At 42.2% G+C, this 21,019-nt stretch overlaps 1 protein-coding gene across 7 annotated transcripts in view; it reads right to left on the reverse strand.

Annotated features, from left to right (window-relative positions):
- Window positions 1–27: 27 nt before the first annotated feature.
- The window catches only part of KMT2C (lysine methyltransferase 2C), a 195,193-nt gene continuing 174,201 nt past the window's right edge, over window positions 28–21,019 (reverse strand). For 6 of the 7 annotated variants that reach the window (XM_039380761.1, XM_039380760.1, XM_027727804.2 and 3 more), the window contains 18 exons: window positions 17,270–18,952; window positions 15,622–15,834; window positions 15,017–15,181; window positions 13,586–13,727; window positions 12,347–12,494; window positions 11,368–11,546; window positions 11,119–11,273; window positions 10,670–10,922; window positions 9,966–10,105; window positions 8,914–9,018; window positions 6,386–7,505; window positions 5,333–5,469; window positions 5,023–5,165; window positions 4,588–4,756; window positions 3,568–3,684; window positions 2,884–2,957; window positions 2,323–2,431; window positions 28–2,073 (listed from right to left, as the gene is read on the reverse strand). In XM_039380761.1, coding sequence (XP_039236695.1) covers window positions 1,981–2,073; window positions 2,323–2,431; window positions 2,884–2,957; window positions 3,568–3,684; window positions 4,588–4,756; window positions 5,023–5,165; window positions 5,333–5,469; window positions 6,386–7,505; window positions 8,914–9,018; window positions 9,966–10,105; window positions 10,670–10,922; window positions 11,119–11,273; window positions 11,368–11,546; window positions 12,347–12,494; window positions 13,586–13,727; window positions 15,017–15,181; window positions 15,622–15,834; window positions 17,270–18,952 — 5,145 coding nt within the window. In that variant the 3' untranslated portion in view covers window positions 28–1,980. The remainder of the gene's footprint in view (window positions 2,074–2,322; window positions 2,432–2,883; window positions 2,958–3,567; window positions 3,685–4,587; window positions 4,757–5,022; window positions 5,166–5,332; window positions 5,470–6,385; window positions 7,506–8,913; window positions 9,019–9,965; window positions 10,106–10,669; window positions 10,923–11,118; window positions 11,274–11,367; window positions 11,547–12,346; window positions 12,495–13,585; window positions 13,728–15,016; window positions 15,182–15,621; window positions 15,835–17,269; window positions 18,953–21,019) is intronic. The other variant, XM_039380759.1, reaches the window with a different exon arrangement.

The raw sequence follows: 21,019 nt of genomic DNA on the forward strand, positions 1-21,019 counted from the left end.
GACACCTCAAATGACAACAGGAGGATGTACTTTATAGATGTAAAATATTTTTATTCGTAAATGCTGATCTTCTAAATCTGTTTCCACAAATTCCAAAACCCATAACACTCTGTATACTTCAAAAAATTCTTTTTTTTTGTGTTGTTTTTGTATTTTTTTTGCCAACATTAGATACTATTATACAGAACAGAAAAAACTGTAGGACAAATACTGGTAGGATGTTGGAATATTGTACAAGAGAAGAAAAATATTCAAGAAACAATTTAATACAGCTATTTATCAAGAGAAAAATATATACAATTGATTTATTCTGTAAGATAAAAATACATCATGCCATATACATTACAAGTTCAGAACTGTATTACTGAATATACCAACAGTTTACAGTCCACTTTAATTGTGCACACAAAAAAAAAAAAAAAAACTTCATTTTTTTTTTATATTTAGCCTGTGAAGTGTCAGTACCAGAATTTTAAGTACAAAATAAAAAGCTAACCTGGTTCAAAATGCTGATTAAATTTCTACAAGCAAACACAAAACAGTGTTTATTTTTTTTAAAGAAATGTAAACAAAAACAATCCATACAAACACATCTTTAAATTACATTTTCCAAAACCCTATTGCCAGAGTCCTGCAGCTGCAAGCACATTACACCTAATTTTTTTCCTTGTTTTCCTTTTAAGAAGGCTATCGCGTCAGACTGAAGCTCCAACTCATTCTATGCTGTTTACATGATTTAATGTAGGCTGAACAGTCACCTAATCTTGACTACTTTTTGCTGAAGAAAAAAAAAAAACCATGTCCAGCCTCTATTTTGGGTGGTTTTTTTAGCAGTTATTCACAGTTATCACAAATTGTAAGCACAAAAAAACCTGACTTAAGAAATAGGGATGCAACAATATAATACAAATAAAATTAATCTAAATTACCCAAACATCTACAAAAGTCAGAGTTGTAATATACACGCCCTTACCAGGCTTAAGGTTTACTTAGAAAAATTCTCGTAAGACCACAGTTGAGACTGCTTTAAACATACAAAACCCTCTCTCTTTAAATTGAGATTTTGGTTATTCTGTACTGGGAATCGCATGTCTGTGAGTACATGAGATCATATTGTAACATCCCTATCGACGTTTGAGAATAAGCACCCGAACTGCTGCAGAGTCTGGTAGCATTTGGTCAATAACTATTTTTATACTGTATTTTTTTTTTTCTCAAAATATTTACACTTTTATACAAAGTAACAGAGTTTGTTAGTTCTGCAGGTAACAGCAGCAGCTTGGCTTTCTTCTAACTTTCTTTTTAAAAATAGCTTCATTCACTTATTCAATAATAAATACAAAAAGGTTCTCTTATTTTACAGAAATCAAAAACTACAATAAACTGACTCATGGAATCAAGTATTTAAATGTATTTTAGTGCAAGTTATTTTTTCCCTTAGCTCTATCCCTAAGGAAGTCGTTTCAGTACATTCCTTGTTCAGTGGTGTCTACTTTTATTTAAAATTTTTCTTTAATTAGAGGGCCTGCCCCTTTATCAAATAAGGCTGTGGCCAGCACTTTGGACTTCTCCCTTTCGCTGGTGATTTCAGTCTTACATTCATAGTGGCCACCTGCCCTCCTGCAGGTCAGCCAGCGGTTCTTTGCCCAAGTTAAAACAGTTTCTCCTTAGTGAGCTCAAAAACAAAAGTGCTGGACCATTCTGTTAACTCAGTTTAACCTCCACGTGTCTGGAAAGTCAGCTTCAGATTTTGCCGGCTTGCTTCTGGTGCTTGTTGGTTTGTGTGGGTTATTTTTTCCTTTTTTTTTTTTTTTTTTCCTTTTTTCTTTTTAAATACTTGTGTAGAAATCTGTTCTTCCAGAAGTGATTTTTTTTTCTTTTCCCCCTTCAAAAAGGCAACAATTTTCCGTCGACAAAATCAAAATGTGAATCACTTCTTCCTAGGGACAAGCAACCCTCAAAGACAGCAAGGAATGCATTCTAGTTCATCCACTTTCGGCAGTTTACAGCTCCACAGTGACATGGAATCTTGTGCTGGTCATCTTCAAAGTCAAACTTATAGTCATAGCAAAGCTGGAAGGAGACGAGGGAGAATGGTTATGGAACAACCAGAATTGGCCACAGCTTTCCCTGGGGCTACAGGTTCAACAGCAGAACACACCAGAGGTTGTGCTGTTAGGGACTGGCGTGGTTTTAAAGGAAAGAAGGGAAGTGTCACCTCCCCCCAGCACAAACAGGTTGTGCCAGGGGCCAGAAATCATGGAAGTATCTAGAAATGGATGGGCCCGGCAAGAGGTGAGTAAGGTCCAAACCCGCCCTTACCTCCTCCCCCTTCTGGATTCTTCTGCTGGAGCTAATGATGATTTTGTGTCCTCTCTCAAAAGTGACCACCTCAGCCACGCAGTTGGGTGCACACGAATGGTTGATGTACCTAGGGGAAAAGAGCAGGACAAAGGTCACCTCCCAGGAAAACGCATCCCTTGAGGCAAATGTAAACCAAACCTCAGCATGGCCTTAGCTCCACGGGCTCACCGCCTTTCCACATACAATTATATTACTCTGTAACTTGTGTCTTTACCTAGAAAATGTCAAAAAAAAAAAAAATCAAGCATCAAAAAAAATCAAGTATCAAAAAAAAATTCCATTCCCTCTTCATAGCTGCCATGAAACATACTGAAAGATGGGCAGAGCTAATGGAAAAGAAGACATTATTTCGGTGGAATAGTCCGCAGACTGAATGTATCAGCTCAGAGAATAAAAACCTCAAAGTCAGTGCCTCACAAACAGCCCCAGGCCAGGGAACGCGGGTGATGGCCCAGGAGGAGGTCAGGGAATGTGGATGATGCCCCAGGAGGAGGTCAGGGATCTCTCCAGGACACCCACCTTGCAGGGCCTCCTGTCAGGGTGGCATCGATGACGTGGTCGTTGTCAATGCGGAACATGTACACACCACGATTCTGGAAAACACAATTGGGACGAGGGCTCTTGTTAAGATTTTACTTCATTGTCGATGAGGAAGCAACAATGTGGGTCAGCTCCAAGTGCCCTCCTGCATTCTGGATCAGGCATTGCCCACTGGCTCATGAGGGAAAGCAAGAGTCATACACTGCTGTGTCCTCACGGGTTTGTGGGGGATGATGGATCATAAAAATAAACCTCTGGCCAATTCACTTTTCCCTCACAGCTTCCATAGTGCTTTTAATCCGTGCTTCCAGTGCTGCACAGATAGGCCCTGTTACAATGCCACTCAATTACACGAAGGAAGTTGCTTTAAATTTACAGAACTTCTCATTAAAGACTGAGGTCCTCTGCCAGAGCCCCGCTTTCCTACCTGGGCAGAGTGCTGTGAGATTTATTAAACACACTCATAACAACCACTGTGGATTCCTCTGGTTACACTTTTTGCCTATTGCATTTATAGCACAGCAGAAAACAAATCGGGAGACCTGAATTCATGAAGTAGAACAGGGGATCTGAAGTCATCAAGCAGAAGAACAGTGTTTGTTTTGTTGTACCAATGTTTAAATGGGGAAGGGGAAAGAGAGAATGAACAAACACCCCCTGCACCTGAGATTCATAGAGCTTCTCCTTCCTGTTTGCCACCTCATTCCGGATAATCGTTCCGATATATTCAATGACCATAGTGTGCTTTTCAATGTCTCGAGCAGCATATAAGCCCAGGCCCTGTGAAAAATACATTGAGATTTAGAGCTGTGTAATAAATCTGCATTGACACTCTGTTCCTCACCGTGCCCCAAACTGCTCCTGCAGAAAATAATGTGGAAAGGAAACTCCTTGGAGAGGGGGAAGCAGCACTGATGTATAGCTGATGGCTTAACAGAACCCAGCTTCACGGGGAACTTTTAGATGCAAGAAAACGTACTTGGCTGCTGTCTTGGTGAGAAAGCTGCTCCTACCCCTCTGACACCTGACTGTGTAAAGGCTATAAATTCACTGAAAAACAAAATGGGCCTTGCTAGAGAAAGCTGATAGGGACCCAGCAGCAAGGTTTAAGTCCAACCTGAAATAAACAACAACCGTGTCCGCACACGCCGAGATCAGTGACAAAGCTTTTGCAAAACAGTCTGTGGAGCAAACCAACAGCGTTACATAAAGCAACGGGTTTCTTACAATTATTAATGCCGACAAGTATTGAGCTCTCCATACTGGTCTTGTACCACTTCACTCAGCTTGGCCTGAGCATCTCATGCTCCCACTGTGCATTTCTATTTGTAGTGAAAGTTTTACTACGGTTTTGAGAATTTGCTAAAAAATCCCACCCCAAAACTTAAAAAACCCCTTTTTTTTCTAGATGACTGTAACAAATGAATTTTTAAGATATTTACAATAATCAGAAAGAAATCTTACTTAACGTAGATGTATGGAAGGGATTTGCCACATAAAAATCACCCAATTTTGGGACGAGACTTGGCGGAATTTTGCAATAGGTTTAGTTTCAACTTTTGATCTGAATTTACATAAATATTTATACAGAAAATAAAGGAGTTACAAAATATAGATGTAAAATAGATATAAATAAAAGTACACATAATTTTTTTAGTATCCGTTTTCCAAAGTGGGACTGACCTGAATCCGAGAGCGAGCCAGGTACACGTTGGACTTCCACTCGGTTTTCATCTTGCGGTACTGAGAGGACTTGGAATGGACGAACTGTTTGCTGTAAGGCGCGTTCAGCTCCCCCGTGACTGTGCTCTGAAAGGACTTCGATGTGCTGGTGCTATTCAAGGTGTGAGGCCTGTAGGGATTGGGCATGTAGCAGGAAAGAATACAAGAAAAACTGAAGATTTCTCTGAAGAACAGCCACGGGACCCATTAAAAAACCCCTCCAGACATACAGACACTTAAAGCCAGCTAGCGGAGACACAAAGCGGTTCCTCTGACCGGGGCATGCACATACACAGCCAAGGACGACAGGGTTTGTAAGCAGCAGACGAAAGCACAAATAACCCTAAAGCAGCCTATAAACCCTGGGCTGTACTATGTGAAATTAAAACAAAATACCTTAACACAAACCTCTTGACATGGGTACTCATTTTAGGCTCGGCACGGGCGCAGCCCGTGGGGTTGATGGCAAGAGGAAGTTCCATTAAGGGGTTTCGGCCATAGCGGAAAGTGTAGTTCTCGCAGGCCTCAACCCCTGGCAGCTGCAAAGAAACAGACAAAAAGAAAAAAAAAAAAAAAATTCAAGTAATTAGGTGTTCATTGCGTGTAACAAAATATTTACTTTTCCACACCTCTTCCTGTTCCCCTTCTCACGGGTCTATCCAACAACCACAGGGATCCAGCAAGAACTGGGGTGGTGGAGACTCACCGATTCGGCAATCCTGGCCACTGCAGAGACTGTCAAACCAAAGAGGTCTTCACCCTTCAGATAGCCGGGAAACAGCTGGAGCATTTCAGATTCTTTTCTAACAGAAGCAACAGGCTCCAAGATTTTATCCCACACACCTACACAACCATCAGGAAAGAATTACAGTGATCAAAACAATAAAAGACTATTGCGCCGGTTTTAAATCGACTGCCTGAGGACATGGGAACCTGAACCCAGGACTGAGAATGCTTTTGTCCTTGCCTACACAGCCAGGCCAGGGTCTAAAAAGTGAAGTGGAGAATGATTTGGTGACTTGGTAATTTTTGGGATTTAACAAATCCCAAACAAACACACCACTGACTCTGCACCCTTGATTCTCAGGAATGAAGATTTTAGTGTTCTCAGCATGGAAACTTTCAGACCCTTGACAACAAGAACATGGACAAGTTTTCTTGAGAAATCCTGCAAAAGTAGAATTTTCTGAAAATACATGATATATTCTATTTCCACTGATGGACTGTAGCCAGCACTCATATGTGGACAATTCCCTGGCACTGGTCTAACTGGACAGAGCAAGGTTGTTTTCCAAGACCTGCCCATACATTTATGGTCCAATGTATTCTTCACCCTGACAGAGACGTTTATGCACCCTGAGAACAACGTGGACACTGAAATGTCTTCTTAAAGCTCCCTAACTTGAGCCCAGCTGATTTGAAGACAACTGAGCAATGGTACTGCGTTTAAACAAAGTCACTTTTCAAGAGAGGAAACCTGTGCTGACATTCCTACTGCTTTAATTAATTTTTCAATACTCAATCTTGTGTCTCCTCTGTGGACTCGGAACAAGTCTTCTTATCTGCAGCCTATAAAATTTCTTCAAAGGTGTCCTCAGTCTTCATAGCATGATATTAAAAATGGGCCCTGGAAGCTCACTTATAAGCATTGGGTTAGAACGGTGTCTGCAACAGTCATTTGAAACAGGTATCGTTCCACAGGTACCAGTACAACAAGCAGCAAACCACAAAAGTCATGATCTTAGTTCACAAAATTTACCTTTAGGTGTTGTGTCAGTAAGGACCAGATCGTCGTGGCCCTGCTCCACCACCTTGATGACAAACAAGGGGAGCCCGTCCTTCTCCTCGATGGAGCAGAGATAGCGGCAGCGCCTGTTCGCGTATCTCATGCTCCAGTACAGCCGGCTGGCCTCGTATCCCACGGGGAAGAGGGCTTTGGAGGAGTGGAAGGCCTGCATCTGCTGTGGTAGCAGCTGCCCCACAGCGTGGAAAATCAGGCTCCCCACACGGAAGGTGTGGTCGCGCTCCCCGCGCTGGACGATGCTGGCGATCTGCCGCACCTCGTCGCGCTGCACGTACACCCTCCTGAAGACTGCGAAGTAACTAAGCTCTTGCTCATGAGTTCCCTTTGGTTTGTGCATGGGGCAAAGCATGGTCTTGTCTTTAAAAAACATGCATTGTGCTTTGATGGCACAGGTAAAGTGATAAATATTGGTGCACCTTAACCTGTGACAACCGCTGGTGGCACCCATTTTGTGACAGAACATGCATTTCATCTGCAAGCCTCTTCGCAGTGCTAGTTCCACGTTTATTAAGGCACCAGCTTGTGTCTCATAGACTTCTGTAGACCAAAGAGCACAGTTCAAATGGACCCAAAGGTCTAAATCCAGGTTAAGAAGCCTTGCTGGTCCATCAGTTAATCCATCACCTTCCTCGTGACAGAAGCAACATTTCCTGTAGTCTTTAGGCACAGGGTCCGGTTTAAGGGTTGTGCCCAGTTTTTTAAGAAATTCATCTATTTCTTCTTCACAAGGAGGTTTGAATGATCCTTTAGGAATCACAATCTGAATGCTCCACTTTTTCCATTTCATTCCTTTCCATTTCTTACTGGGAGGCCGGCAGTCCTCCAGACTGCTGTGTATTGCTTTTAACCTGGGTTTTAGTTTCACCGTTACCTTCAGCTCATCCGGTTTTGCCTCTACCTTGGCTGCTTCAAAGGCGGGGGGGAACATGATGGGGGGTGATGATGGTGGAGAAATCTTTTCCTGCAACTGAGGCAGACAGTGGACGTCCAAAGTGGAGATGTTGTTGCTGTACTGATGGAATGCTTTTGGCGGCCTCTCTTTCATCGGCGACTGCGGCAGAGACGGGACCGATTCCTGGTAATCAACAGAAAACTCTTTAAGAAAAAAAAATCCAAACTTGTCAACCATTAAATGTATCCTGAAAACATGGTCAGGTCAGTATGGGAGAGGCTTCTCAAAATGTCTAAAATCAAGATGCAGCAAAAGAGAGAGAGATGGAAATTATCCTGACCTGTGTAACCACAGCCAGGATACGGAGCACAGAAGTTCTCCCAGCCCAACTCGAACATGGTGCCCTTTAATACCCAAGACGAGGCACAAATAACCCCTTGTCCAGGTTTTGAATGCAAAACCTCTCAGCTGCCCTCGGTAAGCTGACTGGTAGATTTAGTTCTTAGGAATTCTTAGAAAGTTTTGTTACAACACAAAATAACCTTAAAATATGGGTCACAGAATTAATTTAAAGCATAAGAATCTTGTATTTGGTAGAAGGGGAAGATTTAGAATTAATGCCACATATTTTTCCAGGAAACAAGTAAAGAGGAAATTCCTGCAGGGCTCTAGATTAAATACACCTCGAGGACTTAACTACTCAGTCACAGTAAACAAGAATTATACCTGCAGAGATTTGTTAAAAAAAAACAAAGAGAGAAAACAAGAACAACAAAGGAAGTTTAGATTATGAAGTGCTTAATGTGGTTTGTGTGATTAAACTTGAAAGAGTAAATTAAATTCTCAAGAGGCTGAACATGACATTTAATTAACTTAATTAAGTACATGCTGATGCACTTGTACAGAAATGTTACTCTGTTTAAATTCAACTGAAAATGAGCTACAAGGGACACTAAAAGGATGTGGATGTACACACAGTTATCTTCTTCTCCAGGGTTGTATTTTTTTTTTTAATTTCTTCAGAAAAAATAAGTAGGATAAGAACCTCTATTTCCTCGTCACTGTCAGCTAACAGGCTCTTTACTGGTGTTTTGGTAATCAATGCTTTCAAGTGGCAGCTCTGCCCAAACAAAGTCACGGAACAGGATTGTATTTTCCCAGTGATGTTGAACAAATAAAAGTCTTTCTGCAAACTTGCCATTCAGTTCTTATTTGCACAGTTGTAAACTTTTTTTTTCCTTACTGTATAAGTCAAATCCAAACTCAGGATACAGCCCTTAAAAATGTGTCTGTGGTTGTGTACAATGCTCAGAGAACTTGAATGACTCATTTTTCGAGGTTTCATCTTCAAAGCCTGGGAGGGCAGCCAAACGTGGCTGCTGTTCCGCCACGCATCTGTCAGACACGAAGTTCTGCAAATATGAATTTTACTTCACGCTGCTGGTTCAGAATCTGAACGTTTGAATACAGAGCAATTAATTTATAAACCTCTCAAAAGAAGTGCAAACTCCCCCCTCGCCCCCTTTCTGTTCTCCAACAAATAGCTGCAATAATTTCGGCTCACTTGGGCCTGCCAGTGTTTGATACTTACTTTGTTCTCTGAGTTTTTTGCTTGCACAGCTGCTGAATAAAGAACAAAGCAGTTGTTGCTACAGAATACAATGTCCTTCATTTTATCAGAGCCTTCTTGGGAATCCTGGGAATCAAACACAGACGATTATCAGAAGTGCACTTTAATACCATTCTTCACATAATAAGTGTAATGAAACAAGTCTTCCAATCTGGCTGGAAACTCTTTATTTGTAGAACATTTGTGAAATAATGAGTGATACTGTGATTTAAATACTTGATTATTTGACAGATCTAATGCTACCACCACCTACACCCTTGTTCTTCAGCATTTCCTGCCACTCACAGAAGTTTAACAATCAAAATAAAACATTCTATACCATGCACCCATCTGCTCCATAGGCACTCTTGCAAAGCAAAATCCATTTTCTTTTATCTTTGGATGGCAAAAGAACATCTCATTTCAGCCTAATCAAAGCCAGATCTCACTATTTTATCTACTGATCCATCTGCAAAACCTTACTGGGAATTCAGTGCTTTCCTGGCTACATGAGCCCTTTAGTTTTGTATGTAAGTTCTGACTATGCCTTTGTGGTGTGGTTACATCCATGTCATTGAAAAAGCAATGGCACTTTTTCAAGGAATGACAGTTCCCAATGTAAATACAAGAGATTGAGACCAAAATCTGATTCCTGCACAAAAAGAATGCAAACATTCCTGCTCTTACAGTTCCTCCTGACATGGCAACACGGTGCCGTGCCTTATAAATTTGAATTAAGGTCCCTGAAGTGGTCAGGGAAGGAGGTTTGCAGCAGAACTTTGGACACTGCCATAGATGGGAACTATTTTACGAAATGTGCTGAAATTCATTTTATATAAGTAGCAACTTCGACATTTTTTATCTGTACTACAAATGTGCTTGAACGTCCCATCCTGAATTAGGACACACACAGAAGGGGGCCTACAAAGGGAGCTGGAAGTGCTCTTGGTGGGCACAAACAGCAGTGGACTTTGTGCCATCCTGTTACATGCAAGGAGCCCCAGCTGAGTGCAGTGACTGAGCCGTGCACTGACCTGTTTGAGGAAAGGCAGGTCCTTGAAGGATTTCCGCACCCCACTGCCCAGAACCACGACCTTGCAGTGAGAGCACCATCGAGGCCTCAGCGCTGAGCCTTCTGCCATATTCTGGCTGTGATCCTTAAAGCCAGCCAGACCTAGGGAACAGATCACCTGTTAGAGCCTGTATCAGATTAAACCCAATTTATGAGATGTCACAGTAGTCTTCAGTGGTCTAGAGGAGTAGCATCCTCCTGGATAGGGTATGGAATGCAGGCTTTAAACCTTATCTTGATGGGGAAATTCTATAAACCAGACCTAAAACTAACTGTGCAAACAAGGCAAAAATACTTTCTTGTATAAGAAATAAGTAATTAAACTGACATAGGAATGCAGGCTGAAACGACTGTGTCAAGCTTTCCAGCATGGGAACAATCTTTCTGATTGATGGATTTAAAACCAGACTGGACAAAAAAACTAATAATGTTGGGAACTGTGGAAGAAATGCCTCACCAATAGTGATGTGGACAATGTAATGGAAGTCAGAGATAGATCAGAACACCAGGAGCAGGTCCACATGATCAGGTAAGAACAGAAAAGTACTACTTAGAACAAGAATCAATCATTTAACTCTAGAGCATAAATTTATAAGGCTGAAATGCATTAATACCAATTCAGTTAAAATTTGGGTACTGAATGCCTGGAAGTCAAAGCCCACTCACCATTGCTGTTTGCAGGGAATGGCACATTGGGTTGCTTCAGCCCATAAGATCCCACGATCCTGGCAGGTCCCATGGATCCTGCCTGAGGACCCTGGAGGAGCAAGTGCTGCCTGTACTCCATAGATGGGTTCACTCTGTGACTGTTGGTGGCTGCCATGGAGGATGGGACATCTGGAGCATTACTAACCTCGTAGCTGTTGGGAATTCTGACGTGGAGCAGGTTGGAGAATGCTGCTACAACGCTGCTAATGTTCTAAAAATAATAACAAAAACATACCCTTGTTTTCATCAGACAGGCAGTTCAGACAGTAGAAATATAAATTATTGGAATAAATTATTAGAAGATTGCAACAGCTGCTTTTATTATGCTAAAACCCCTTCAGAGTCACTATATATAAAATATATTAACTGCTGTTGTACTTTATGTAATACAATCTTATTTCTTTTACCTCAGCAGCTGTGGGATGTAAAGTAATTGCTACAGATATAAGGCCAGATTTAGGACCATTCTGGGATGGTCCAAGCTGGGAGGCAAAGAAGCCAGAACCAGGTAATGCTCCTGAACCGGGCTCTGATTTTATATAATTCCTTTTGGCTTCTGAACCTGAAATTAAAACAGAAAACAGCAGGTTAATCCTACACACACAGGAACACACAAAAAAAATCCTAGTTGTAGCTTTTCACTGCTGCAGTCTCACCTTTTCCAGTGCTGCTGGGTAGGATGGGAATGATGGGAGATGGTACAGGTTCTGGGTTCTCCTCCTTTACAACCGACAAGTCTGGATACCGACTGATTTCCATTCCCACCACACTTTCAGGAGAGGAAGAAGGAACAAAGCTGTCAGGAGTGTCCCTGTCCTCACAGTGATCTTGAACCCTGGAACAAAATCCGAAAAAAGCTGCTTTGGAAACAGACTAAAACTTTTGATAAGTCAAAGTTATAAATCATGACAGGGAGCTAAAATGAACTTCCTTTTTCCTACTAGTCATCGCACACAAGTAGGTGGTTTGCCATCACTTCTGGGTATCTCATATTCCACTGCACAGAGTGGTTTCTTGGGAAAGATCCATAAAGAAAAACAGAGGCAGTAACAGAGCCAAACCCTCTGTTCCCCATGGTTCTGTGTAAAAAACTAGAATTTCATATTTAAACTTTCTGGTTCAAGTGTATTCACCCACCCATACTCCCTCGTCCACACACAGGCTTCAGCGTCTCAAAGACATCCAGATTTTGGTTAGGCAAGTGAAAGGGAGGCAAAAGGGAAGAAGACCTTTGTAGGGAGACTCACATTTCAGCCAGTTCTCACATGGGAAATGGAGTGGAGCTGGGGAGTTTCAGGCTGGCAGAGTCCTGCTGCTGGTACAGCAGTCACCTGCCATGGTGCTACAGTACCACAGTGCTCCAGGAAAAATATCTGTTTGTATTGTTTTCTTCCACTTTTAAGTGAGCACAGTAAGGAATTACTAACAATTTAACAGAATCTAGAGTCTAGCAATGGTATAAATCCCCAATTTTACTAAGCTGCTCTCTACACATGGCCTATTAAGAGTTAAAATAATCCCATTCCATTCTCTGCTCTATGTGGCTGGGCACAACGGATTTAATTTCTTTACTCCTAGCAAAAGATCACAGAATCTGCTCCAAATACCATTTTGAAGATGTCGAGGAAAACCTACCTTAACTCCTCCTGATTGTTGTGAGGTGGTGTTGGAAGGGAAGCAGGAACATCCACAGTTTTTGGGCCCTGAGCCATTGCTCTTGCTAATAAATCATCTTGTGGTCTGAAAGGCAACTGGAACTGCTTTGGCCCCAGAGCTTTGGTAACTAAAACCAGAAAGGCAGAGCACAATGAGACATCTGGATAGTGACAGACATCCTGTCTGCTGGGTATGGGTGGGGTCCTGATGGTGACACCACTCTCAGCCACTTGGAGTTCAAAAAATTTTGACCATGATTAATGTCCATATTCATAAAAACCTGCAGATTTTGAGCAAACAGGGCTTTTGAGTGTGCCTTCTGCCAGTATGAGAGGATGCTTCTTTTACTTAAAAAACCCCACAAAATTAAAAAAAAAAAATCAATAATTTTGTAACAACAAAAGAAAAGTAGTGTGAAAAGGGACTTTAATCACTGAAGAGTCCATACAAAGAGGCAGTATAAAGTTTTGTTTAATAGAAAGCAATTTTAACTGACCAAATTATAAGCATCAGAAAATACATACTGACTGCATACATTTCGGGTAGACTGCTTTGAGCTCCCTCAGCTAACTGGTTAGTCATATGTACTGGACACAAAAAACCTGATTTTAAGGTTTTCTTCTTCATTTCTTAATAAAGTGCTTCTAGCTCTCAACGTGTTTTTGAAAGGGGACAAGGAAAAGGCACTGACATCTGACACTCTACCAGTGTAAAATGTTGCACGATAATAATGATTACAACCTTAAAAAGTCTGGGCATACTGCTTTTATAAAGGACTATTGCAACTGAAAATCATCCTAGGAGATAACCTAGAGAAGAGGAGACTGAGGGGAGACCTCACAGCTTCAAAACAAGGGGAAGCAGAGGGGCAGGTATTGCTCTGGTGACCAGTGAAGGGACCAGAGGGAATGGCCTAAGTTGTGTCGGGGGAGGTTTAGGTTGGATACCAGGAGAAGGTTCTCCACCCAGAGGGTGGATGGGCACTGGAACAGGCTCCCCAGGGAACTGGTCATGGTACCAAGCCTGACAGAGCTCAAGAAGCATTTGGACAACGCTCTCAGGCACATGGTGGGATTGTTGGGGTGTCCTGTGCAAGGTTGGGAGTTGAACTCCATGATCCTTGTGGGTCCCTTCCAACTCAGGATATTCCGTGATGTATTTTACAATTTGCTACAAACTGGACTCACTTTTTACAGAATCAACAAGAATAAGCCTTACCATCGTGGCCTCCCAACACACCAGCCTTGCCAGCAAGTTCCTCCGTGGTTGCAAAGCCATTGACCAACTTCTGGCAGGCCACGGGCGGCGGGGTGGGAGGGAGGGAGGCTGGGGGGGTCGGAGGATTGCTCAGGTTGTTCTGCTGCATGAGATTAATTAAAGAACCATTAATCAGCCATGGAACACATGGTGAAAACTTGCCTGGTTCCTACTAGACAATGTAACCCACTTAGAGAGTTTTACACCCAGATGTAGCACTGATAAGCAGCGATGGCTAATTCTCAAGCATGTGACAAAATATATAAAGGTATCTACTATAAAAGACACAATACTTTGCTTTTCTTACATCGATGATACCAGAGAAGTAGTTTACATGGGTAAACACTAACAAATACATTACCAAAAGAAGATCTGGCTAAATTATTTACAGAAATGCACGAAGAACATTTGAAGGAACAGTCTGGGAACAACAACAAGTTCCCACAGTTTCAGTAAAGGTCTCACCTTCAGACTGAGAGAGCTATTCCACAGCGACTCTCCATCACCATAAACAAGTCAGCTTACCCAATTTTCACTAAAAGGGAAGCTACCTCACGTTTAGCACATGATGAGCTGTCACTGAAGCAGTTACCATGGAGAAGATACTGTGCAAGTTCACACTCCAGGCTACTTCTCACCAGCTTATTTAACTTGCCCATATTTTAAATGAAAATTAAATGAGAACTTCAGTATTTGTTCTTACTGCAGTCATGCCTAAAGCTAATACTTATTACTCACTTTTGGCCACAGCAACTACTTCCGTTAAGTCACATTCTCAGCTTACACACCATATAAGTCTGGAGTAAACACCACTGGTTTTAATAAGTTAATAAGTTTTTATATTAAGGTATCCAAGCAGTAAATTTGATTCTGTCTGTTCACTATCTTGCTGCTCTTCCAATTTTGCCACTCTGATCTCAAAGACTGAATTTTAAATGCCATGGGTTATTAACTCATCAACAAACTCATCATCATCTATTTTGTTCAGAGTTCTCAGGTTCTTAGTTAGGGCTTAGTGGACAAATGAGAAAAAGTCTATTTCCCATTTAATTCACATTAAGAAATGCTTTAATGCTTTCAATGACTTTGTGAAGTACTGAGAATTCAGCCTTTTCTGCTCCATAAAACTGTAATTACAATTTTCACTATTTAGCACCCATTTGTTAAAGGAGTATTTGTATTTTTTAATCAGTTTGCAACACAGTTTCCAGAACTGATTTTCACTTTCAGAGAGTAAAACAATGGTTTCACCACTGCACTATCTAGTCTAGCAAGAGAAAACTATTTTTTTTCTAGTTGCATAAAAGGCAGGAACTCTGATGAGCAGTAATAACGTCATGGACTTCTCTTCCCACAGAGAGCACACAATGGAAATCCAGATTAAAATTGTACCTTGTAAATGAGTTGGGAGTAGTAATCTGAAGCCCCATCAAGAGTAGCACTGCCAAAACTTCCTACAAGTCGATTTCCACCATTTAGCTGGCCACTGCCATAGGGAAGAAAGTGTGCAAAGTTCACTCCAATTATTGGTTCCACCAAAGGCAGAAGAGAAAGTTGCTGTATTAAAAGAAAAAAAAGTTAAAGATTAGTTTAAGTATAATACAGAAGCACTGCAAACCTCCAAACATCAGTAGAGTAGTTTCTAATTTAAAAAAAAAAAAGGAATTTATCCACTGTCAGAAAACTGTCAAACACAGTCTTCTCTGTTAAGAGAATGTGGTTCCCTGTCCATCAGAGCTGCAGCTCTGGCTCCCTGACAGTTCATCCAGAGGCTGCCAGAGCTGACAGGAACTCCATGGCTTTGAGACTACTTGCCATGATAGTAATCTTCCAAAGAGAAACAAACCCACAACTTTAAATTTCCTAGTTTTGTAGAATTTCTCATTTTCTCCACCCTGTACTCAAAATTCAACTTAACGCTCAGCTTCATTTCCATCAGGAGAAATCCACTCTTTCACATATCCTCTTGATGCCTTACCCAGCACCTGCACACCTACCTGTTTCAGCTGGATGAAGGTATCAGCATTGGGGTAAACAGCTTGCTTTTCTTCTTCCTCTTTTTTCCTTTTCTTGGACCGAGGAGCTGCCTTCTCTCCTGTCCTCTGAGCTCTCTTATTTCTCTGCTTCTTGGTTTCAGGTCCTACATCTGTTCTCTGAAGCTGGCTGTTGCTACACCCAAATGCAGCTTGCATCTGGGTTCCTGCAGTTTGCTGGTATAAAAAATGAAAGTGAAGCAGAATTTTTGACATTTTAATATACAGTTCATTCCAATTTACTGCACGGGTCTAAAAGCACAGGCACAGTGTAATAAATCTCATTGATAACAGACTGTATTTTACTGGCAATTGTAATTGCTAGACTGTCTCTGCAGACAGAATTATGACTTATCATTAACACCACTGACATCTGAAAACATCATTAAAAACTCATAGACCAGAAACATTCTCTTTTGAATACACCCTAAAATAAAGACACATGTGCATGAAACCTTAGAGATGTTCGTGAGGGCCTAATGAAAGGCAAATTTGGTGACAGAAAAAAAGGCATGTAAGTTAATATAATACAAAAGTATTTTGAGGTTAGAGACAAAAAAAGTGTTGTGAAACATTTCTGGATTGTACCACTTGCTTAAATACTTCCAGTATGAATCTGAAAAGCCTTTCTTCACATTAAAGCACAGTTGGGTAAAAGGAATTAGAATGGGACTCAGTAACACAACAGACAGTGGCAAGCCAAAAGAAAGTCCATTTTTGTTTAATACATTATCATTTTAAAGAGCTCTACGTGACCCCTACCACAAATATTCTCACTAATACCCCTGTCACATGTTTTACCTGCTGCTCACAATTACCTTTACTTCTATCACTATTTATTGATTTTGAATGCGTTTAAATTTTGTTTCATGGATATATTAGAGTTTAGGCAATCAAAACCCAAAACTGAGTAGAGACTAAAGATTACACTATAATGACCAACAAATCTAAGTGTAAAAGTGTATCCTATCCCCATAGAAAACACTTTTCTTTAGGTCCCATTTTAAGGGCATTATAAATTAATAAATCATATAATGCCATTATTATAAAGAGTTAATGCTTCCTTCCATAGAAGTAAAAGTAATTACAGAAATATTCTGTAACGCAGAAATCCAGTGTTGGACCTGGTTCATTCCCAGAAAACTCCTAATGTGCAGCTGAAGGGGTGTGAAGCCCTTCCCTGCACAGGTGCACAGGTCAACCTCTACACTACTCAGGTGGAGTCAAAGAAGTAAGCAGCACACACACTGTGCTCTGCACTGTCACATCCTAGTGGGTAAGTAGGAATCATACTGCAAAATATTGCCTTAGTCTTAATATTAGAAAGTGGCATTTTTCAAGATGATTTTCCATAGAAAACCTAATTTTTTTTTCATTTTAATGATTTCTGAATATGCTGACCTACCAAGTAATATTAAAATTTGTTATTTTTTTAAACACAGCTGAATTACTTATGGAGAAAAGGCAGGAAAGGAGGCAAAATTTCCTTAAAGCTGTTTACTCCACCCTTGTGCAGGTAGGCTATCTCCCCACCTTTCCACACATGCTCGTGGTAAGGCACAAACTAGGCTTTGTTACAACCACCGTGTAACAAAACCAGCATCAGGCTCACCATTCCTTCAGCTGGATTCTGCTTCTCTGCTAACTTTTTATCCCCAGAAGCCTCCTCCTCTGCTCGGCTGCTGTTCTCCGGTTTCTGATTTAGAAGAGACGAGGACTTCTTATTTTTTAGCAGGTGCTTCAAGAGTTCGTTCCCTGACTCCCCTTTGGCTGCTGGAATGCCGGCTGGCTGTGCCGGACTCTGAGCTGAAGAGGCCGGCTGTGAGGTGACCTTGTCTTCTTCCACCTTAATACTGCTTGGATTTTCTGGTTTAGGCTCAGCTTGACCTGAGCATTGATCAGTCTCTGCCTTTTCCAGTTTAACTTCTTGGATGCTGGTCGGTGTGTCTGTTTTAGCCTTTTCAGTCTCTGCACTCCCACTCGGCTGTTTTGGGGCCAGGCTGCCGGGGAGCTTCCCCTCCCGCTCCGGGGAGCTCTGGCTCTCTCCCATGTTTGATGTCGAGGGGCCTGTTAACTCTGCTGGCTCTTGCTCATCCTGGTGACGTGGTTCATTGGGGGTGTTCACTGTGGGGGTGGAGGTAGAATCAGAAATGGTTGGGGTTGATGGTGCAGTGATATCCGAGTGTGGAGTTGACGGGGCTTTTATGGACTCGGCATCGTCGTCCTTTTTCTTTTTCCGCGTCCTTTTCTTTTTGCCTTTCTCTTCTGGGATTATGTCAGAATACAGCTGGATGAGAGACTGGCTTGATCCAGGGAAGTTTGTTGCCTGGGGCACACTAGTGTCCGAACCACATGGGGCACCACTCCCCAGCACTGTAGATGAAGGTACAGCAGAAGGAAACGGAGGCTTGACCTGGTTCTGCGTAAAGGCAGCCCCAGGAAGATTCCCATGAGTTTGTTTTACATTATGGAAATTAGGGGCTCCACCTGGAACAGCAGATGCATCAGGTCCAAAAGTGGTAGGTCCCACTGGCCTTCTCTCACTGCTTTGCATAAAATTGGCAGCAGGAGGGGAAGTCACAGCACCTTGCTGCAGGATTTGCCCCATCGGTTGCTGCTGATGCTGCGGAGACGGCTGCAGGGGCCGTGGGGTCTGCATGAAATCACAAGGCAGCTCAGAATTGAAGAAAGGTATCTGAGATAAGGATGTTTTGTTATTTAATTCAGACCCCATCATACTGTGCTGCTCCAGCTCCATCCTCTGCTGCAAAGCTCTCTGTCGATCCACCTCCTGCATCAGCTGAATGCGCTGCCGCTCCTGCTGCTCCCGTAAACGCTCTTTTCTCTCCCGCTCTTGGAAACTCTCACTGAAAGGGTTATTGTCCTCAAACTCCACCCTTGGGGGTGGCCCTGACTGTGTAGCTGCATTTGGACCAGGCACAGCAGTTGGTGTACCAGGAGTAATTGGCAACGGTGGCATTGGAGGCTGCATCCTTGCTGGATTCATGGAAATATGACTTGCAGGGGCATTAGCAGGTTGCCATCCGGATAAATTTGGCATTCTGGTTGGGTTGGACTGCCCGGGGATCACCACTGCATGCTGCTGATGCTGGAGCTGCTGTGCCACCATGGGGAAGTTTTGCTGATTCATTGCTGGTGATGTTCCTGCTGGAACCATGGGTGGTTGAGCCTGGACACCGGGCATCATGGAATGGGGGGCCATTCCACACTGCTGCTGCTGCTTGATCCGGTACTCCTCAATCAGCTCCGCGTGCTCCTTCTGCTGCTTTCGGATCTAAAAATTAAAAGTCATTATTCATCTCTGGCATGTACTGGCTGTGCAACATAAACAACGTAACTCACCACTGTAACTCCAGTAGGCAATGAACTTTGGGCAAAAATAGCATTTCTGCACAGTGTTTTTAATGCTAAACAGCAATTATTTCTTTAGAAATACTCTCCATCCCAAGACTTTAGACAAAATAGCAGTGCCTCAGAGTCCTAATTACATACCAAGCCTGCACTGTGCTAGGGAGTACACAAACCTAAGCCAAAAGTGATCCTTGTCCTACAGATCTTATCATCTGTGCATGGGATACAAATAGTTGGGAACAGAGAGGAAAAAAGGAAACACTGAGATGGGTGATGTTCATACATCAGCAAAATTTTTGAAAGATGTAATTGAAAAAGAGAAGTTTGCAGGAAAACAGTGAGGTAGATTCCCATTTATTCACAGGCAGATCTTCAAACTTCTCACAGCAGGTGAAAATGGCAATTGTTCCCTGAAAATTTAAAGTTTTAAGACAAAAATAAACTCAACTTGGACACTAAAAGTTTTGCCTTGTAGTTTAAGGCAAGCAGGAGAAGTCAAAGGAAGGATATGACAGTGTCAACTGGACAAGAAAGAGCCTTTCAGAAATACAGAAGATATCCAACTAACCTGGTCTTTAAAAAGAATAAAAGGACTTGTAGTCCACTGGTTAATAATACATACATTAAGAAAATATATCTCTTGTTTCTGCTCATTAGATTATGATTTCCACAGCTTTCATTTGCTATTTGTAGGGATAGAAAAAGTCTGTAACATAATTAAAAATGTTTGATAGCCCTGTCCTTTATCTGGGGCAAGGGATAAGCCTGAAAGCTCAGGACAACAGAGATCCCATCGGACACACTCCAAACTGCAGGACAGATGCACCCAAAAGGTTATTTACACAGTAACCTCAGGTCCAAGATGATTTACGAGCTCTGGCTTGGCACTGCCACTGCCACAGAAACAATGCCACTGCATAAAGCCACCAGTTGGATCCATCTGCACTGCACAGATCCAGTGCTCCTTCTCCGTGGTTCTGCAGTGCTAAGCCTATGCTGGCTCTGTACCATGAGGCATCCAAACCCCTGCTCCCTCCCAGGGTCTGCAGGGGTGGATCAGCCACATGACTGGGATCTCAAAGGACCAGCCCTGACCACACCCAGCTGACCCTGAGCCGACTGCGCGCGTTGACCTGGTGATTTTAGCAGTGCAGGGGAGAACAAGGCACAGTGCATTAGCACAGGCACAGAGCCACACCAAGGCAGCCAAACTGCCCTGGCTGCAGGGACAATCTGGCAGTGTCTCCATGGCTCTGTGCCTGGGCTAATAACCCTGTCACACATCAGCTCGTGGAGCACAGTCAGCTCCGGTTGCTCCGTGCCTGTGTCCAGGGCCAGCAATTCACAGGGATCCCAGAGCTCTTTTCTCTCTCCATACATGTACAGACTTTCAAAAACTAACTTGATTACAGAAAAATTACTTGATCTGAATTGAAAGAGTGGCAAATTGCTTCCAACAGAAGGTCCTTAAAAATATACTTTAACAAAGCCCTCATTTAATCTCCTACTAGGTGTGTAACAAAGTGCTGTTTAGGATGTGGGTGACTGGTCTAAATCTGTGGCTGAAGGGGAGTGGAGGGCATTTGCCAACAGTAGATGAAACTTAAGTTTAAAAATTACAAATAAGAGAACTATAATTATGGGGCAGTAAATGAATCTGCCACCAATGTCATGATTAGCAGTTGTTACTTCAGTCTAACTCCACTGTAAGACTAGAATCACGTACAGATGATAAAGATTGGTCAAAGTTTTTTTTTTTGCACTTATTCTACTTGTGATTCATTGTGCAAGGGAAAAAAAAGAAAAAGAAAGAAATTATATAGATATAATTTACCCACTCCTTCTCTCTTCCACACAGTGAAAAGACAAGCCAACCAATATTCCATCCAGCTCACAGTTTGTCTTGAAAGCAACACAGGAGCAAGAACTCGAGGGTCAGGTATCACTTCATTCCAAGCTGCCTGCTGCCAATTTTTTCCTTTATATTAAT

The sequence above is a fragment of the Pipra filicauda genome, unplaced genomic scaffold, assembly GCF_003945595.2.
Source record: "Pipra filicauda isolate LSUMZ 115617 unplaced genomic scaffold, ASM394559v2 scaffold1_size10287979_pilon, whole genome shotgun sequence".
Taxonomy (NCBI): domain Eukaryota; kingdom Metazoa; phylum Chordata; class Aves; order Passeriformes; family Pipridae; genus Pipra; species Pipra filicauda.